Source organism: Mugil cephalus, chromosome 2 (genome assembly GCF_022458985.1).
Source record: "Mugil cephalus isolate CIBA_MC_2020 chromosome 2, CIBA_Mcephalus_1.1, whole genome shotgun sequence".
In the NCBI taxonomy this organism is placed as follows: domain Eukaryota; kingdom Metazoa; phylum Chordata; class Actinopteri; order Mugiliformes; family Mugilidae; genus Mugil; species Mugil cephalus.
The window spans coordinates 24714380-24733729 of record NC_061771.1 but is presented as its reverse complement, the minus strand read 5'-3'; the positions used below and the strand labels follow the sequence as shown (position 1 = coordinate 24733729).

The window sequence follows — 19350 nt, the reverse complement described above, 5'->3', positions numbered from 1 at the left end:
AGCTACCAAGAATGAACAAACTGCCATAAATGCTTTTGAGGAACTAACAGTGATAATAAAAGCTACCAAATAAAAATAATTAAAGAGGGGTTTAGGTTAACAAAAAACAGCCTGAATCCTCCTGAGCAGCATGAAGGAAACATTCCCTATAAAAGGAAGAAACATTGAGCAGAACCAGCTCATATGGAGGTACTCATCTGTCTAAGGCCAGCCGGGTAAAAACAGAGAAGATAGAGATAAAAGAAACAAGATAAACAAACTTCTGTCATGATCAGTTGATTCTCATCTTGGTCATATTTCACCAGTGTACAGTTGTTAAACCACTGATACAGTTCAGCGTAATAGCCACATTTCTTTCTGTTTGTGTGACAAAATGACAAATAGACATTTTACAAGTATTAAACACAAAAATATTTGGTCCCATTCACTGCTCAAGTATTTTTGTTCATAAAGTATGAGAGGAAAAATGTAAACAATGATCTGTAGTTATCTGTAGATATTTAAATACTACTTGGAGTATTCAGTGATAAAATAAATTGTTTTCAAAAGTAAGAAGAAAGAAAAACTCAGACAGCATCAAATATGCAAGGGAATGAATGTGGGTCATTTTTGACCCATGTTGTAAATTAGAAGGTGTGTGCATATGTTGTGCATCAAAAGGTTAACTTCCTCCTACGGAACGGTGCACAGAAAATGGTCTTTTTTTTTTTTTTTTACAGAATGTCAAAATAAATGAGTTATTTTCAAGTTTTCTTTTGGGTCTTCAGCTAGACATGGGTCCAGTGTATGGCACCCCGACCTCTGCAGCAACAGTACAACCAACAACCAACCATCAACAGGATGACGTTCACTACAGTACCATCTACTTCTCTTAGAGCCAGACAGATGTTTTGTACTGCAACATCAGGCGAGAAGAAGTAGAAGATGAAGACACAGAAGTATTCTCCCAGGATGAGAGGCTTTTTTTTTCTTCTTTTGAAATGATCATTAAACAATAAATGTGTGCTTAGAAGCAGATATTTATTTTCTCTTCACAGAATATGACGTCAGGAAAACGCGGTGAATTTGGTTGCGCTGTACAGCATAGTAGTTAACACGAACACAACAGTCTGACACAGTTTAATATTGATTAATGGATCCTTTTTGGCAGTCATTCTGAAGAAAGCAACGCTCACACACCACACATGGACAAGATTACGGTCTAATGAAAAGACTTAAAATTATTATTTAAATGCCATTTAGCATCCCTCCCCTCTGTTAATGGTAGCAAAACACCACAGGGTGGCAGCAGAACACCGAGTCTAATTTAACAGGTCACTAAGTGATAGTACACGGACTTGCAATTAAGACGTTAACTCTGTGTTTTCCACAAAATTTGAGGAGTGTGTTGACATGTGTGTGAATTGAAGGTGTACTAGTATACTAAGAAGAATAATCTCTTGAGTAGAGTGAGGTGGCTCTTAAAAGAGCCGTTGTGGTTTGTGGATTAGCAGATAGTTTAAGCTCTCTCTCCACGGATGCGACGGGCCAGCTGAATGTCTTTGGGCATGATGGTGACCCTCTTGGCGTGGATGGCGCACAGGTTGGTGTCCTCGAAGAGACCGACCAGGTAAGCCTCGCTGGCCTCCTGCAGAGCCATGACGGCGGAGCTCTGGAAGCGCAGGTCGGTCTTGAAGTCCTGAGCGATTTCACGGACCAGGCGCTGGAAGGGCAGCTTGCGGATGAGCAGCTCGGTGGATTTCTGGTAGCGACGGATCTCTCTGAGAGCCACGGTACCGGGCCTGTAACGATGAGGCTTCTTGACGCCGCCGGTGGCCGGGGCGCTCTTACGGGCAGCCTTGGTGGCCAGCTGCTTCCTGGGGGCTTTGCCTCCGGTGGACTTACGAGCGGTCTGCTTGGTTCTTGCCATAGCTTCTTCTTTCTCTTTGAACGGGAGAAAAGTGTAATAATTAGGGCAGCGTCGCTCTTCTTAAACTGTGGACCGGCTTCGAAACAGTGACGCTGCTTCGGGCGTCCGGCTCCTGATTGGTGAGCGGCTCTTCCCGGAGCTCAGCACCGCCTACAGGCGAGCAACCCCGCCACAATGTGCGCTGTTGATTGGAGAAAAGTCGGTTCAAAAAGTCCGCTAAAACTGAGGGAGGGCCGCCCTCTGCTGCTCTGCTGGAAGCTTTTCTGGTTGGTCTGCCAGGAAACGTCACCACTGAGGGTGGACATATAAAGGAGAGCCTCTGCTGCTTGAGACACATTTTCTTTGAGTCTCGATTCAAGGAAAGCAATCAGCAAAAATGAGTGGCCGCGGAAAAACCGGAGGAAAAGCCAGAGCTAAGGCAAAGACCCGCTCTTCTCGTGCAGGGCTCCAGTTCCCAGTGGGCCGTGTTCACAGGCTGCTGCGTAAAGGCAACTATGCGGAGCGTGTTGGTGCCGGCGCCCCCGTCTATCTGGCGGCTGTGCTGGAGTACCTGACCGCTGAGATCTTGGAGTTGGCTGGAAACGCTGCCCGCGACAACAAGAAGACCCGTATCATCCCCCGTCACCTGCAGCTGGCCGTCCGCAACGACGAGGAGCTCAACAAGCTGCTCGGCGGAGTCACCATTGCTCAGGGTGGTGTGCTGCCCAACATCCAGGCTGTTCTTCTGCCCAAGAAGACCGAGAAGCCCGCCAAGAAGTAAACCACTACGGCTTCATTAACATCAAACCCAACGGCTCTTTTAAGAGCCAAACACTACTTCAAGAAAGAGCAAATATTTCTCTTTCCGTGGAAAGCTGCTGAAACAAAACTATAGTGGTTACATCATTTTATTTATTTGCCTGATTTTTGTCCCATGTGCAGCTGTATTCCTTGTGACATTATGATATTAATTTTACATTAAACTAACCCATTTTACTCATTTCGCAATCCCTTCAACTTCTACTGAATCATTTCGCTTCCTGCCCGATCCGGTATGGGCGATACTAATTCAATATCGTGCAAATACGCCTAATATGTCCGGTAAATCATGAGGGTTTTGCGTCCCATGTCAAAGGGTCGGACTTGATATAAAGAGGAATGCTGCGTGACAACATTTTAGTTCAATAAATCAAGAGAAGCTGATTTTTATTTTTTCTTTGATTTTGGTCTTCGCTTGTCATTAAGGAATCATGGTGGGTCGTGAGGCCAGACCGGATGAGAAGAACCACTGAAGTAGAGTACTAAAAAAAGTATAGTATACCTGTAACTGATGTAAGGTCCTATAACAAAAATTACAAAATCTACTTTAGATACTACATTTACTTCGTATTTATCCTTAGTGGAAAACCAATTTGAGGCCTCGTCCTGTCCAACAGCAGCAGAAGAATCAATGTTAATCTTTCGGGACACAATATAAACCTGTTTAATGTAATAGTATAAAATATCAACATTAGAGAAAAACTCTGCCCGGACTACCTGTTTTTCTATAGAACACAGAACATTGCATTGCCACAAGATGGTCAATGTTATTTCATCTTTCCTGCATCTCGGGCACCAGTTTTGAGTTATGTCCACAGAGTTCCCTTTTTAAAGCTCAACTTCCCACGAGCCTCTTAGAACTGATGGAGCTACTCGGATGAGTGGCAAAACGTCATCTCTAAACTAAAGTCCAGTTACTAGTGCTGTCAAACGATTAAAAATTTTAATCAGGTTATTCACAGGGTTGCTGTGGATTAATTTTGATTAATCACAATTAAATATCATTAATTCTTAATCTATATTAATCATGTTTCATTTTACACAAGCAAACAGACTCAAGAAAGAAGGGGATATATCTGCACCTAACATTGATTAATGTGTCCGTGTTGCTACTAAGACAAACTAACTTGACATTGTCCAACAACAAGAGAGCTGACCGCTTCTTATTTCTAATGTTGCTTCAACTGAGAACAGTCTCTCCCAGTGACCGGTGGTTGCAGGAGTGGACACATATTTGCCAGCCAGCATTGCCAGCTTGTCTTTGTCTGGGTTTGTTTTGGTTTGTCTCTGTGAAGCTGGGCGATGCATTAGCCAAAGTGTTAGCAGAATCCCTGACTAACATATGCAAGGTGTTAATGTGCTATTTTAAGATGGAAGTGCTTTGGTGAAAAGAAAACTCCGTCCCGTAGAGTGTGCATAATATGTCCCAGGTAGAGGACGAGGGTGCTGTTAGCCTCTTCTATCTTGTTGGTTGGTTCTTCTGCCTGTCACTCTCGGATCAACTGCACATTTGCAAATGCTTCATGGTAACTCTACTTAGGCAAACTGCCTGAAATGAGACGGTCAGAATCATTCTGTGCGGCAGATTAATTAATTGTTTAAAGTTTGTAATCTGATTTATCGTGACAATGGATTAATACGAGTTAACGCGATAATTTTCACAGCCCTACCAGTTCCTTTTTAAAAAACTTCTCCCCGTCGGGGAATCGAACCCCGGTCTTCCGCGTGACAGGCGGAGATACTGTCCACTATACTAACGAGGAAGTGATAAAACACAATGTTCAGAGACACACAGACCGGTGGATTAATAATTCTGTCTCACAATGATGATCTATGATCTGACTTGATGTATTTTATCAAAGATACTTTCTCTGATATAGTTTGCAGTACAAGTACCTGGAGATGTGCTCTACCCTTGCACTACAAGTCAAACATTTGGACACACCTTGTCATTCAATGTTTTAAGATTTTAGTTATCGTGGGGTGTATATTTCCTCTTCTCTTATTCTCTAAGTACTCAGCTTGTATAACATAGGTGTTCCGAGTGTGCTCCTTCCATATAAGGAACCTATAAGGTGGTTAGCATACGTCTGAATCGCCGCCGCCATTTTGGACGTGGCAAAGTGAAGCGATAGGGGGAAAAACAAACGATAGACATGTATACATTGAGATATATGTGTTTATAATGTTCATCAATGTGCCCCCTCCCTAGCCTCCATATATATATATATGTATATATTTATGTACAGTATGTTTATCAATGTGAATATAAAAATAATTAATCATAATCCGTTAAATGTAAACATTAGTGCCCTTTATTCAGAAAACTCTCATGTCACATCTACATTTCAGGATCTGGTTGTTATATAATAATGGTTGTACAGTATATCTATCAAATGATAATCATATTTTTACAATTATTTCACCCTGTGTATGCTGTACGATCAATAATTCCAAAAATTCCATTATATGCAGTAATTTGACCCCTTCAGTACATATCCTATGTGATATGTAAGCTTTTGGTATAACAATTTGTGATGGTACCGCTGTGGTGTAGAACTAATATTAGCCTAGCGGTTAACCTTAGCCAGACCTGATTCCATAAATACAGAGGGAGACCATGAAAACAAACAGGAAAAAAATGTTAAATAAATAATTAAACTAAATAATAAAATGGTATGTAATCTCACACAATTTATATTCCTAATTTTTCATATTGGTAACAACAATTTTGATTAAAAAAAACTGCACCTGTCTTAGACATCTGACCTCCAAAAATGTGACCTAGTCTGACGTTCAAATTTTGAACGGTATATTGACGTCTAAATCGTGTCATAGTAAGACGTCCAAATGGTGAACCTAGTTTGTACGTCGTGCGGAGATAAAGAATTGGTCTTGAACCAACAGACGCAAAATAGCCATGACCTGCATGTCCATCAGACGTCTAAGGGGATAAAAAAAGATTAGATGTTAAATATAAATATTTCAATATTCATCATCATAGTAACAGTGTTACACACATTAGTAGCTGTAAACACTCATAAAAACATTACAAAAAAATACATAAATTGGTTTGGTGCTCATCCTGAACACAAGGAGTAGCCTAAAAGCCTAATCATCACTTTAAAAGTTACATATGTTCTTTTCATTGAAACAACTCAACGCTGCTTTAAAATAGTGTTGAACAATTTACAAATAAATGCTTGAATTTAAAATTATTTATTGTGCTGTGTTCAACTCAAGTTAGTGTTTTTTGATTTAAGGACGTGGTCCCTTTAAGAGCATTGTCATGGTTCCTGAAGACGTTTAGTCCCGCCTCCTGTCCTCTTTCACGTCCTCGGTTACACTGTAAAAGCAGCTGTGAGTTTAGCAGAGACATTATTGGACAGATTTTATCTGAACAGTAAAGATGAGTGGAAGAGGAAAAGGCGGCAAAGGTCTCGGTAAGGGAGGCGCCAAGCGTCATCGCAAAGTTCTCCGTGATAACATCCAGGGTATCACTAAACCCGCCATCCGCCGTCTGGCTCGCCGTGGTGGAGTCAAGCGTATCTCCGGCCTGATCTACGAGGAGACCCGCGGTGTGTTGAAGGTTTTCCTGGAGAACGTCATCCGTGATGCCGTCACCTACACCGAGCACGCCAAGAGAAAGACCGTGACTGCCATGGATGTGGTCTATGCTCTCAAGAGGCAGGGACGCACTCTCTACGGCTTCGGAGGTTAAACTACAAACTACTTCATCCAGCAAACAATACAAAGGTCCTTTTAAGGGCCACCCATCTCCATATAAAGACATGCATTCCTAATTTTTTTTTATTTATATATATATATCCCTTGTTACATAAAATGTATAAGTGCATCTCAAACACACAATGGGTTGTACATCTCAAGGGCAAAATGTTTTAGCCCATCACAATGCATGTGGTGTATGAGTTAACTCTCATTTTCAAATATATTTATATATGGCCTGATGGTATTGAGGTTAACTACATATACTGTAATAGAAAGTTTGGTTCTATGTCCTTTTATTTAAATATGGATACAAAAACTAAAAGCTGTATTCTTAAAATGTAGTTATTCAGGTAAAGGATTATCATCCTTTGTTTCAAATTAAATGATCAGTTTTATTGGCCAAGTATACAGTATGTGCATATAAGGAACTTTATTCCTGTCACTCTGTTAATGGTGCAAGTCAAAGCTTAAAAAAAATGTACAACATAAATTAGACTTGTTAGAATAAAAGACAAGAGAAAGAATTAAAGGGCAGAAGCAGATATATACAATGAACTTGAACGCTAAGTATATCCACTTAATGAAGCGTTACTTAGTCACATGCTCTGTGACGGTTCAGAGTTCATCAGAGCGACAGCCCGGGGGAAGAAACTGTGCGGGATAGTTTTGGCGTACAGTGCTCTGTAACGCCGGCCTGAGGGGAGGAGTCTGAACAGATTGTGTGAGGGTTCTGTGGAAATTTTACTGGCCCGCTTCCTGTCTTGCAGTAAACCATGGTTTATTGTTGTTGAATATGCAGAAGGTTCTCATGTCCTGGACATGTCCTCACGAAAGCTGATGTAAGATGCAACATGACATTATCATTAGATCTGTCAAAGACAATGTTGTGACCTGAATAATGAGTCAAAATGACTTCAACTTACACAATTAGTCCTTTATGAAAAAACATGTTGTCTTTGTGGGGCGGCACAGCGGTTAGCGCTGATGGCTCGCAGCGAGAAGTTACGCTCGAGTCCAGTTCGGCCCTTTCCGTGCGGAGTTTGTATGTTCTCACTGTGTTCTCGCATGGGTTCTCTCCAATTCAATTCAATTTTATTTATAAAGCGCATTTCATGCACAAGGCAGACTCAATGTGCTTTTCAAGAGGTATACATAGTTACAATACAAACAGTTACATAAAAATCAGTTTGTAATCTCCAGGTACTCCAGCTTCCTCCCACCTCCAAAGACATGCTTGTTAGGCTAATTGGTGACTCTAAATTGACCGTAAGTGTGAGTGTGAGTGCGAATGGTTGTCTGTCTATGTGTTAGGTTGCAATAGGCTGGCGACCTGTCCAGGGTGTACCCCGCCTTCACCCAATGCTGGCTAGGATAGGCTAGTGCAGGATTAAGTGGTATGGAAGATGAGATGTTGTCTTTGCAAATAATATTGTTGATTAATACACTAGTTTCTCTAGTTCTCATGATTGTTACTGTTGTTAGAAATTGATACTCATTGTACAGGTAGAAAACAACATAGGGCATATATATATATATTGAAATGAGAATACAATTATTTTGTCTTTTTGGGTAAAACATTTAGTTTACAGACAAAAACAGACTTATTTGAAGTTTTTTTTTGTGAAGATAAAATCTGCTTTTTTATTACATTTGTGGATAAGTCTTATTTTAATGAGTATATTCATTATAATTTTACTGTGGTTGAGTTTCACATTTCAAAACTGGTCAGGGCGGCAACAACCGTTATACTGCGCATGCTCAGTCTCACTGTGAAACTAACCAATCGTTTGTGAGCAACAGCACAGCTATATTTGTATAAAGCGGATATAAATGGCTGTTCTATACGCTGGACTTTATTCGTTTGAGAAACTTAAACGTTTAATCATGCCTGATCCAGTGAAAGCGCCCAAGAAGGGCTCCAAGAAAGCCGTCTCCAAGAGCGTGTCTAAGACCGGCAAGAAGAAGAGAAAGACCAGGAAGGAGAGCTACGCCATCTATGTGTACAAGGTGTTGAAGCAGGTCCACCCTGACACCGGTATCTCCTCCAAGGCCATGAGCATCATGAACTCGTTCGTCAGCGACATCTTTGAGCGTATCGCCGGTGAGTCCTCTCGTCTTGCGCACTACAACAAGCGCTCCACCATCACCTCCAGGGAGATCCAGACCGCCGTCCGACTCCTGCTGCCCGGTGAGCTGGCCAAGCACGCCGTGTCTGAGGGAACCAAGGCCGTCACTAAGTACACCAGCTCCAAGTAAACTATATACTGTTTACTGGAAACACAAAGGTCCTTTTCAGGGCCACACACTTGCAACTAAGAGCTGTACTCCTCAAATGTCAAACGTTTCTGTTCTGACAACTCAAAGTTTCTGTTTCTTTAGTTTCTTTTCTATGCGATACCAAGTAAAGTAGAGGCGTAGTACTTTTTCTTGAAATGTCGTGATCATTGACTTTAATCCCTTCGGTTGATCATAATAAAATAAAAGACAAATATTTACTAAGAATTGTATTCCTTATGTAAGGCATGTGATCTTTTGGTTAAGCGTTATGGCTCTTTGACTAAAAGAAACTGAAAATACGTTCCATTGCACGCAGATACTGCAGCTCCTTTCACAGCAAGTAAGTGGGTAATTTGTGCTTTTATCAGTGCGATGCTGATTTGTGCCCAGCTCCGCTCGCACCCCACTTTTTTTGGCCTTTTAATGGAGTGATGGGAAATGGGGAGGCAGAGAGGTGATAACGGAACGGCCGCTCGGTGCAGGTACGAACCGGGGCCGCCTGGACTCTGAGCACTGACCCCGCCCCAACATAACATCACATAAGTATCACGCTAATAGCGATCTGTTTCATGATCACTTGAGTTTTATGTACTGACCGAGTTATATAAATAAAGCGTATCTGTTGTTTAATGATGAAACTAGTTTTAGTAGCTTGTTACACATATCTATATTATCAGGCAGTTAAATAGTTAAAGGTATAATGTTAGGGTTTTAACGTAAACTTTTTTTTTGCTGATGAGAGGAATGATTTCTCTTAAGATTGTTGTGGGTGGCTCTGAAAAGAGCCTTTGAGGAGTCGTGATGTTTCAGGAGCTCACTTCTTCTTGGGTGCTGCCTTCTTGACTTTAGGCTTGGCTACCTTCTTGGCGGGGGCCTTCTTGGCTGCAGGGGCCTTCTTGACCACCTTCTTGGGGCTCTTGGCAGCCTTCTTAGGACTCTTTGTAGCTTTCTTGGGGCTCTTGGCTGCTTTCTTTACCGCTGCTGGTTTCTTGACTTTCTTGGGAGATTTCTTAGCAGCTGCTGCGGGCTTCTTGGCTTTCTTGGGAGACTTTTTAGCGGCCGCTGCGGGCTTCTTGGCTTTAGTAGCAACTTTCTTGACGGGCTTCTTGGCCTTGCTTTCAGCCTTCTTGTTGATCTTGAAGGATCCGGAGGCCCCGGTTCCCTTGGTCTGAACCAAAGTCCCCTTGGTCACCAGGCTCTTGATGGCGGTCTTGACGCGGGCCTTGTTCTTGTCCACGTCGTAGCCGCCGGCAGCCAGAGCCTTCTTGAGGGCGGCTGCAGAGACGCCGCTCCGCTCCTTGGAAGCGGCCACAGATTTAACGATCAGCTCGCTGACGGTGGGACCCACCTTTTTCGGTTTGGACGCCTTCTTCTTGACGGCTTTAGCCGGAGCTGGAGCGGGAGCCGGAGCTGGAGCTGGAGCTACTTCTGCCATTTTCCTTCCTGTCGTTTGTCGCTAGTCAACCAGAGTCAGACTGCAGTGATGAAAAACTCGGAGCAGGAGGCGGCACTTAAACACACCATGAGAACCGTAGAGACTCAGCCCAGCCCGGCTCTCTCCTGTGTACGGGCAGAATGTCGCTGCTTGTGTTTTCTCTGGACACATTCAAGAGGAATAAACGTCTTTTGGAGCAGATATGAGGGTTGAAACTGAAGGGGCACATAGCGGACTGGCTTTCCTTTATGTTCAGCTCATGCTGAGCTCTGGTGGTGTTTTTATTTTTTTCATGGAGCCTCCAAACCTCACCGACTCACCGCGGAGCTCGGCGCTGCTCGTCGACTTTTTCCACTCTTTTGTCTCTTAAAAGTGTTCCACATTCATCAGAGCTCCGTCCAAAGACGTTTTCCAGCTGTGACACATGTTTGTTCAAAGATTAAAAGTCAAAATAATTGTGTGTTGGTCATCAGTTTAGAATAAAGTGAGGATGTTGTGTCGGCAGCAAACACAACGTTTATGGTGGAGGCTGATGGAGCAGCCGCCTTCGATCAGAGCTGTTCTCTGTCAACCTTTCTTTCATTTCAAGTTTTCTTAATCTTGCTTGATGCTGTTATGTGTTTCTATACGTCCACATTCTGCTCTGAATCCACTTTGAATTCAAGTGTTTCACATAAATCTTGATTTGGGTGGCTCTCCAAGTAACAGACACATAACACGTAACATAGACACAATGCCTCCTACAAAGTAGAAACTTCGTGTTCTACAAACCCCACAGGAGAATCCACAAATAAAGAGTAATCTGCAGCACAAGTTTAATTTACTGACTGCACTGAATTAGTTTCTCTTCTATCCACAATTGATGTGTGTGTTGTCCAGCCTCAAAGAGGATGACATGCTACCACCAGTATCACAGCTACGGAGAATGAAAGTAATAAAGGTATCTGAAGAAGTAACTGAGATTATAAAAGCAATGAATAAATAGAATAAATTAAAATTATATTTTAGGTGGAAACCAACTGAGAGTTTGCTATCTAATTTTATTATATCTGATTTTATTATAGTTGTTTATGCTATTAACAGGTACAGTCATGTTTCCTTCACAGAATCATAAATAGGGCATTTATAAAGGCTTGAGGGTTCACCATCTCTAAATATATGAATGATGAAGACCCCAAAAAACCCCAAACACTAATAAAAAGGAACAATGATAAAATGTTAACTGGAAATGTCTTTGATACAGTGTTGTCTACTTCTGTGAACAGATGTTGGGCTGTAGTTCAGTGGATATGTTATGTTTCAAATAAAGTGGCTGATTATAAGGTTTTGGTATTAAACCAAAGAAATAAGAGGCAAAATAAACAGTGTGAGATAAAATGTCCATCTAAACCATAAATCGGTCATGCATGAACTATTTTGAAGAAAAAATTAAGGACTCATTTGTGATGATGAGTACCATTAAGTTACACATCTTTGTCTTTGTCTTTACTCAAAGAAAACAGTCCTGATCGGTTGTCACTTTTAAACATCTGGACTTAAGTTTTCTTTGCATTGAATCATTTTTATTCATCATTTTTATTTATTACTTTTGACGTGGTTGTTTTATTTTGTTGATATCATGTTATTTTGTTGACCTAGTCCACTCTGTCTGATGCCTGCTGCAAAAAGAAATGTAATTCCTTCATTTCTTTTAGGATATCAAGGAATACGTGAGTAATATGTTTTATTCATAGGTATGTAAAAAAAATAGCACACATGCTACTATACACCACACATTTACATCCTTCATATGGTCTTCGGGTCATTTTGACCCACATACACAGAGACACACAGAAACATGCCCACACACACACACAGCAATTTTTAGAGCCACAATGTCTCTGAAGAGCTTCCATGTATTCTCAAGAATCATCAGATTTGACAACCGGGAATCAAGACCTGTTAGACAGCGGGGCGGCAAGTTGGCAACAATCTGCACTGTGTGGTACCAGTGGGTGGACCGACTTCCCTGTCTTTATAACCCTGGGCCTAATGTAACTGTGGATGAACAGCTTGTGGAGCTTAGAGGCCGCTGCCCTTTCAGGTAGTATATGCCCTCAAAACCAGCCAGGTATTGCATCACAATCTGGGCTGCCTGTGATGCGGTTTCATCTTATGCATGGAACATGCAAATTTATTCAGGGAATGCGGAAGGAGGAGATACTGAAAGAAACCAGGGGACACGAGTGGTGCTAGATATGTCACAAGGCCTCAGTGGCTACAACATCGTACAGCCTGGGACAAGAGCTTCTCAAAAGAAAGCTGACAATGGTTGGAACAGTCCAGAAAAATAGGACGGAGCTTCCACCTGAGGTTCAAACTGTGAAGAAGAAGCCAGTCCATTCCTCCAACTTCATGTTCACAGCCAACACTGCCCTGGTATCTTACATACCTAAAAAAAGTAAAAAAAAAAATGTGGTTCTTATGAGCAGTCTACACAGGGACGGAAGCAATAAGTAGTAGGGTGGACCGTAAGCCAGAGGTCATACTTGACTCCAATGCTAACCTTATGACAAAAAGAGTAGTCACGCTTCCATTGTTAATTGTGTTCTAGTAGAGACTGATTGCAATCATTAAACTTGTATGTTATCTCAATTATTTGTAATTGAGATAAAGACAATATATGTTAATGGTTTATGAAGTAAAATTTTATATTAGAATTGTTTTTAACACCCCAAATATGTCCCGGGTCAATTTGACCCGAGGGATACCAGAGGGTCCTTAAAGTGAAGACTATACAAGGGTTAATTGAGAAAACAAACATACATTATAATAAAAGATTTTTAAATTACTATTTTACAGCACAACACACTTTGAGCCTTTACATATTTAACATATCAAAGATCATTAATATTTCCCAACAATTTATCGACTCAAATAACAATAATCTTTCAGATTACGGAAGTTAACAATTCAATTTAATAAAGGTTGAAACAATATTCTTATGTAGAGATGCCTGCATTTTATCCAAACTCCTGTTGTGCATTTGGCTGAGTTATAAATGGGATATTTCTCTGTATACACGTGTATTAATTTGATGAACATCTTTTTTATTATTAGTTGATTAAAACAAAATAAAAGTCTCGTGTGTCACCACAGAATGGCAGTAAATTGTGACCGTCAGTACAGAGATACTTCTAAAGAACATTATAATAGATTGGCTTTGAGACATGTTATTAAGCAAAGGTGTACTAGTATACTGAGAGGAATTATCTCTTGAGTAGAGTGAGGTGGCTCTTAGAGCCGTTGTGGTTTGTGGATGAGCAGATAGCTTAAGCTCTCTCTCCACGGATGCGACGGGCCAGCTGAATGTCTTTGGGCATGATGGTGACCCTCTTGGCGTGGATGGCGCACAGGTTGGTGTCCTCGAAGAGACCGACCAGGTAAGCCTCGCTGGCCTCCTGCAGAGCCATGACGGCGGAGCTCTGGAAGCGCAGGTCGGTCTTGAAGTCCTGAGCGATTTCACGGACCAGGCGCTGGAAGGGCAGCTTGCGGATGAGCAGCTCGGTGGATTTCTGGTAGCGACGGATCTCTCTGAGAGCCACGGTACCGGGCCTGTAACGATGAGGCTTCTTGACGCCGCCGGTGGCCGGAGCGCTCTTACGGGCAGCCTTGGTGGCCAGCTGCTTCCTGGGGGCTTTGCCTCCGGTGGACTTACGAGCGGTCTGCTTGGTTCTTGCCATAGTTTCTTCTTTCTCTTTAGACGGGAGAAAAGTGTAATAATCAGGGCAGCGTCGCTCTTCTTAAACTGTGGACCGGCTTCGAAACAGTGACGCTGCTTCGGGCGTCCGGCTCCTGATTGGTGAGCGGCCCTTCCTGGAGCTCAGCACCGCCTACAGGCGAGCAACCCCGCCACAATGTGCGCTGTTGATTGGAGAAAAGTCGGTTCAAAAAGTCCGCTAAAACTGAGAGAGGGCCGCCCTCTGCTGCTCTGCTGCAAGCTTTTCTGGTTGGTCTGCCAGGAAACGTCACCACTGAGGGTGGACATATAAAGGAGAGCCTCTGCTGCTTGAGACACATTTTCTTTGAGTCTCGATTCAAGAAAAGCAATCAGCAAAAATGAGTGGCCGCGGAAAAACCGGAGGAAAAGCCAGAGCAAAGGCAAAGACCCGCTCTTCTCGTGCAGGGCTCCAGTTCCCAGTGGGCCGTGTTCACAGGCTGCTGCGCAAAGGCAACTATGCGGAGCGTGTTGGTGCCGGCGCCCCCGTCTACCTGGCGGCTGTGCTGGAGTACCTGACCGCTGAGATCTTGGAGTTGGCTGGAAACGCTGCCCGCGACAACAAGAAGACCCGTATCATCCCCCGTCACCTGCAGCTGGCTGTCCGCAACGACGAGGAGCTCAACAAGCTCCTCGGCGGAGTCACCATTGCTCAGGGCGGTGTGCTGCCCAACATCCAGGCTGTTCTTCTGCCCAAGAAGACCGAGAAGCCCGCCAAGAAGTAAACCACTACGGCTTCATTAACATCAAACCCAACGGCTCTTTTAAGAGCCAAACACTATTTCTTTAAGAGCTTTTATTTCTCATTCAGTGATAAGTTGCGTATGATTTATTTTTATTTACAAAATAATAATCATTTTCAGCACGTGCTTATTGTACTTTTTTTTTTTTTTTTTAAATTAAGAAACTAGGTGACTTAAGTGGAATTCATGGTAGCATTGCATAGAGCCACTTAAAGAGCTATATGCAAGTACTTATTCTCCATAAGTACAATCATACTTGATCCCAGTGTGTCATTCTGTGCTTAATGTTTTTACATTCAAATTATTCTATTTAGTCTTTTTCGCAAGCTGAATGCTTTTGGTAGGGATGTGTGATAGTATTTATTTTTTTTCCTCCTTTCAATCTCTGAAAGCTCTGTATATATATATTAAACACGTGGCCAAATATCGGACTTCTCTGTAATCAGAGCAATTATAGAGGCGCTGTGCAAATCAACAAGTCAAATTAAAGTTGAGCAGATAACATTTAATAATAAATAAAATCTTAAGCAAAAATGAAAACAAACATTTTTCCTGACTGCGATATCATCCTTTTTGGACTAGAGGAAGTGGTCTTCATGTAAGAACTTGAGAGAACTGTGATAACAAAGGTCACATTCCACATTATCATTTTCCATTCATATGAAATGACTTGTGATGGCGTTGCGATGCATTTTTAACATATATCTGATTATTGCCTGAATTTAATGGCTTCCATCATTGAATTATGTATCACGAGGCATTGCCCTGCACTACCTCTCTCTCACAATTTTTACTGTTTTAGAACTGATTATAGATTCATAAAAGCCAACTTGGTATCAATATTTTGATGTGAAGATCGATTTACACGATAAAAAACACACTAGCTCGGAAGTATCAATATTTCTGGATTTATACACACACCCCCTCCTCCAGGATACTGTCTGGATCAATGATTAAAGTAATTTGACACAAAATATATCGATGCGTATACAAACCGTATCTCTGTATTGGAATGCAATAATATGGATATGAAGCTGTGGAGAGCTTAAGGGCATTTTTGGACTGCACTGACAGTTGCCACCTTGAAAGTATCCCAAAAGGTTTGGATGAAGCAGTGATGTTATACATCAGTTTCTGTCAGGAGTGCTGCATTCAAACATGCACTGGGTGAGTTGTAATACTGACAAACCCTGGTTCAAAGCAGTGAGAGAAGCTTAACAACACTACTGCAAGCTGCAAGTCCTGCAAGCTGCAGAGCCCATTTACAGTTTATGACTCGAGCTCTGTCTGCAAAGTCTTCAGGAGCATCACAAACTACAAGCCCAAACCCCCCACTCTGTGAACTACTCACCCCTGGCCGACAACTTGAATGAATACACTTGCCGCTATGAAAGACAATGGGGCAGTGTGACGACCACGCCACCCATGTTGACACCTCTTCTACCAGCACTGGTGTCTGTGTTAAACCTTACAGGACCTCACACCAGTGTCCTCTCCCACTTTGATAACAACAATGGCCAAGACTTCCTCACAGCTGCTGGACCCAGAGCCTCCCTCCTCCTCCATGTAACCTCTCACCAATCTGGAAAAAAAAAAAAAAAATGTAATGAGAAAAACCCCAACAAGGCTGCTGGACCAGACGTTGTGTCTCCATCCATCCTGAAGCACTGTGATAATCAGCTGTCTTCTGTGTTTATGGATATCTTCAACATGTCACTGAAGTCATGAATAGTGCGAATGTACTTCAAGGCCTCCACCATCATGCCAGTTCCCTAAAAGCCAAGGACCAATGCACTCCATGACTACGGCCAGTTGTAATCTGTTTTAAGTCTTGAGCTCTCACACCTGAAAGATTTAACAGACCCACTCCTGGATCCCCTGCAGTCCTCCTCTGTTCACATAAAGGTCAGAACCAGAATCAGATATAAGTCATTAATGCTACATGTGGTAGCTTGATATCAATTACATACAGGTCAACCCGATCTGTGGATGACGCCGTCATCCTGTCCCTCCACCTCATCCTCCAACACCTGGGCTCCCCAGAACATATGCTAGGATCCTGTTTGTGGATTTTAACTCAGCCTTCAGCACAGTCATTCTCTCACTGCTACAGGACAAACTCTCCCAGCTGACCGACTGAGTCCACCTACAGGTAGATCACAGATTGTGTCTGACAGTAGGCAGCATGTGAGACATCAGCACAGGTTCCCTTCAAGCCTATGTCTTTTCACCTCTGCTCTTCTCCCTCTACACAAACAGCTGCTCCTCCAGTCATGAGTCTGTCAAGCTCCTAAAGTTTGTGGACGACATCGCCCTCATCGGGCTCATTGACTGCCTGGTGACTTGGTGTAGCCGTCACAACCTGGAGTTGAACTCTTCCAAGACAGTGGAGATGATCGTGGACTAACATCTTATTTATATTTTTATGCAACAAACACCAAGGTGAAATGTAATAGAATACAAGGACGGAATAAAACACAAAACGAATGGTAAAGCTCATCCGACATGGCGACCGCAGGTCCCGCCCGCTTCGGGCTTCATTTCTGAGTTTCAAGAATCCAGTTGGTGACATCACGATGGGTTGGTCCATAATTTATACAGTCAGTGGTTAATTCATGTGAGCTATATCTGCTAGCCAGAAATAATTCCTGTAGTCAGACACACTGCAGATTTAAACTGCAGTCAAGTGCACACAGGAAAGGAAGATGGGTTGATGTCACTGCTGAGTTTTGTCACACTTCAGCCTTGGGGAGTATTTATCTGTAAGTAATATAACACCCAGTGAAAGCGGCTGGAATAATTTTGGTACATTTTCTGAAGAAGTGTAATTTTGTGGGTTTTCTGTTTAAGCAAACGTGCGCTTCTAGCGGTGTCTATGCTAAAATGTTTGAATTGTATTGTTATCTGTGTCATGTCCTTTTCAACCTGTCCACAGTTTTACATTAAAAACAACTATTTATCCTTAATGCAAGACGGATTTGGGGCACCATCCTCTTCTGCAGGAGCAAAATAAATCTTATTCTTTGGGAACACAGTACAATTTGATAAAATAAGATTATAAATGCCTTTATTCATCCCACAATGGGGGAAATTCTCATTGTTAACAGTAGCAGAGGCATTCACACTCAATGTTAGTTCCCTAGGTGTACACAGGGAGGTAGGAGAGAGCATTTCTAGCATTAATCTGGAGGCAGTTCTGCTAGCACCAGGCCACAAAGTTCTTGTGCAGTTCTCTGTACTCCCTTTTGTCTCCATTGGCAATGAGACCACTGGCTGAGTCATCTGAGGACTTTAGTAGGTGACAGTTTGTTGTATGCAGTGGGTGAAGTACATTTTGCAGTACCAGGATCGAAACAGAGCATTTCTGAATTATCACATTTATCACCTGGGGACCTTCTCTACACTTACATAAGCAGTCAAATGTTTGTCTACTTTTTAAGAATGGTCTTGCAACTGTAACAGGCTATTGTGAAGAAATCTGAATCAGATATAAGTCATGATATCAATTATATTATTATTAGTACACCAGAAAATTAGTTAAGGGGTGTTGACATCAACATACTCTATACTATATGTCCTGGCTGATTGTTGAAATAAAAGATCCCTGCTTAAATACGGTGATTTAAAATAAACGCTTGTATTGTGTTTTTAGCTGATTTATTGTACAATGTGTGTTCAACGCTTTAATCTTTAGTGAACGAATTTGGGACGTGGTCCCTTTAAGAGCGTTGTCATGGTTCCTGAAGACGTTTAGTCCCGCCCTCTGTCTTCTTTCACGTCCTCAGCTCCACAGTAAAAGCAGCTGTGAGTCCAGCAGAGAGATCATTGGGCAGAAATTATCTGAACAGCAAACATGAGTGGAAGAGGAAAAGGCGGCAAAGGTCTCGGTAAGGGAGGCGCCAAGCGTCATCGCAAAGTTCTCCGTGATAACATCCAGGGAATCACCAAGCCCGCTATCCGCCGTCTGGCTCGCCGTGGTGGAGTCAAGCGTATCTCCGGTCTGATCTACGAGGAGACCCGCGGTGTGTTGAAGGTTTTCCTGGAGAACGTCATCCGTGATGCCGTCACCTACACCGAGCACGCCAAGAGGAAGACCGTGACTGCCATGGATGTGGTCTATGCTCTCAAGAGGCAGGGACGTACTCTCTACGGTTTCGGAGGTTAAGCCGCTAAATCTTTTAACAAAGAAACTAAACAACGGTCCTTTTAAGGGCCACACATCTCTATATAAAGACATACGTTCCTTGTATTTACTTCCTTGTCTCACTATCACCTATCAAATGCACAAGTTAATTACGAATGCTCGGTTATCCATCACGAGAGATGGCGAAAGCTTAAGTAAAAGACCTTATTGATATGTTAATGGTGTCTATAAGCTATGTAGGGCTGGGCGAATCTTGGTATCGATTCGATACCGAGTAAATACTGCTCTAGTATGGCCGATACTTTTCTCGAAGTCATGATCATTGAATAAATTTTGCCATTAGTTGTTCATGACAAAACAAAATGTCTAGGCAAATAAGCGTTTTTCTTAACTAATTACAGTATAAGCCTTTTTAATAGTACAAAATATAAATAATTCCCCTTTTACTACATACAATTGTTTTAGCCGTCAGCTGAGAGAGTGTGTGCAGGCCAGCACGAAAGGCAAAATGGAGGACAGGCTGATATTGTATGTGTCTGAATAACCTGAATTTACCAT

At 42.3% G+C, this 19350-nt stretch overlaps 5 protein-coding genes and 1 non-coding gene across 6 annotated transcripts; 4 read left to right on the top strand and 2 right to left on the bottom strand.

Annotated features, from left to right (window-relative positions):
* The first annotated feature begins 1996 nt into the window (after window positions 1-1996).
* On the top strand, window positions 1997-3001 carry LOC125003627 (histone H2A-like). The gene has a single exon (XM_047577627.1). The coding sequence runs from the start codon at window positions 2286-2288 to the stop codon at window positions 2667-2669; it is 384 nt and encodes a 127-aa protein (XP_047433583.1). The 5' UTR covers window positions 1997-2285; the 3' UTR covers window positions 2670-3001.
* A 1397-nt stretch (window positions 3002-4398) lies between these two features.
* trnad-guc lies at window positions 4399-4470 on the bottom strand. The gene has a single exon. It is a non-coding gene; the product is annotated as a tRNA-Asp (tRNA).
* A 1476-nt stretch (window positions 4471-5946) lies between these two features.
* Window positions 5947-6833, top strand: LOC125003631 (histone H4). Its single transcript, XM_047577630.1, has one exon. It carries the CDS (start codon window positions 6117-6119, stop codon window positions 6426-6428), a length of 312 nt encoding a protein of 103 aa, XP_047433586.1. The 5' UTR covers window positions 5947-6116; the 3' UTR covers window positions 6429-6833.
* Window positions 6834-7725: 892 nt separating this feature from the next.
* On the bottom strand, window positions 7726-10533 carry LOC125003622 (histone H1-like). Its single transcript, XM_047577622.1, has 2 exons — window positions 9532-10533; window positions 7726-8648 (listed from the first exon to the last, which is right to left on the bottom strand). Exons 1-2 carry the CDS (start codon window positions 10146-10148, stop codon window positions 8315-8317), a joined length of 951 nt encoding a protein of 316 aa, XP_047433578.1. The 5' UTR covers window positions 10149-10533; the 3' UTR covers window positions 7726-8314.
* Window positions 10534-14167: 3634 nt separating this feature from the next.
* On the top strand, window positions 14168-14773 carry LOC125003626 (histone H2A-like). Its single transcript, XM_047577626.1, has one exon. The coding sequence runs from the start codon at window positions 14247-14249 to the stop codon at window positions 14628-14630; it is 384 nt and encodes a 127-aa protein (XP_047433582.1). The 5' UTR covers window positions 14168-14246; the 3' UTR covers window positions 14631-14773.
* Window positions 14774-18464: 3691 nt separating this feature from the next.
* Window positions 18465-19350, top strand: LOC125003630 (histone H4). Its single transcript, XM_047577629.1, has one exon. The coding sequence runs from the start codon at window positions 18502-18504 to the stop codon at window positions 18811-18813; it is 312 nt and encodes a 103-aa protein (XP_047433585.1). The 5' UTR covers window positions 18465-18501; the 3' UTR covers window positions 18814-19350.

Excerpts from the sequence above, each read along its gene's own strand:
- LOC125003627 (XM_047577627.1), top strand. The coding sequence starts at position 2,286 with ATGAGTGGCCGCGGAAAAACCGGAGGAAAAGCCAGAGCTAAGGCAAAG.
- LOC125003631 (XM_047577630.1), top strand. The coding sequence starts at position 6,117 with ATGAGTGGAAGAGGAAAAGGCGGCAAAGGTCTCGGTAAGGGAGGCGCC.
- LOC125003622 (XM_047577622.1), bottom strand. The coding sequence starts at position 10,148 with ATGGCAGAAGTAGCTCCAGCTCCAGCTCCGGCTCCCGCTCCAGCTCCG. Across the intron at positions 8,649-9,531 it reads AAGGCAGCACCCAAGAAGAA|ACACGGCGTGCTTGGCCAGC; the intron begins GTGAGCTCCTGA and ends TGGTTCCCTCAG.
- LOC125003626 (XM_047577626.1), top strand. The coding sequence starts at position 14,247 with ATGAGTGGCCGCGGAAAAACCGGAGGAAAAGCCAGAGCAAAGGCAAAG.
- LOC125003630 (XM_047577629.1), top strand. The coding sequence starts at position 18,502 with ATGAGTGGAAGAGGAAAAGGCGGCAAAGGTCTCGGTAAGGGAGGCGCC.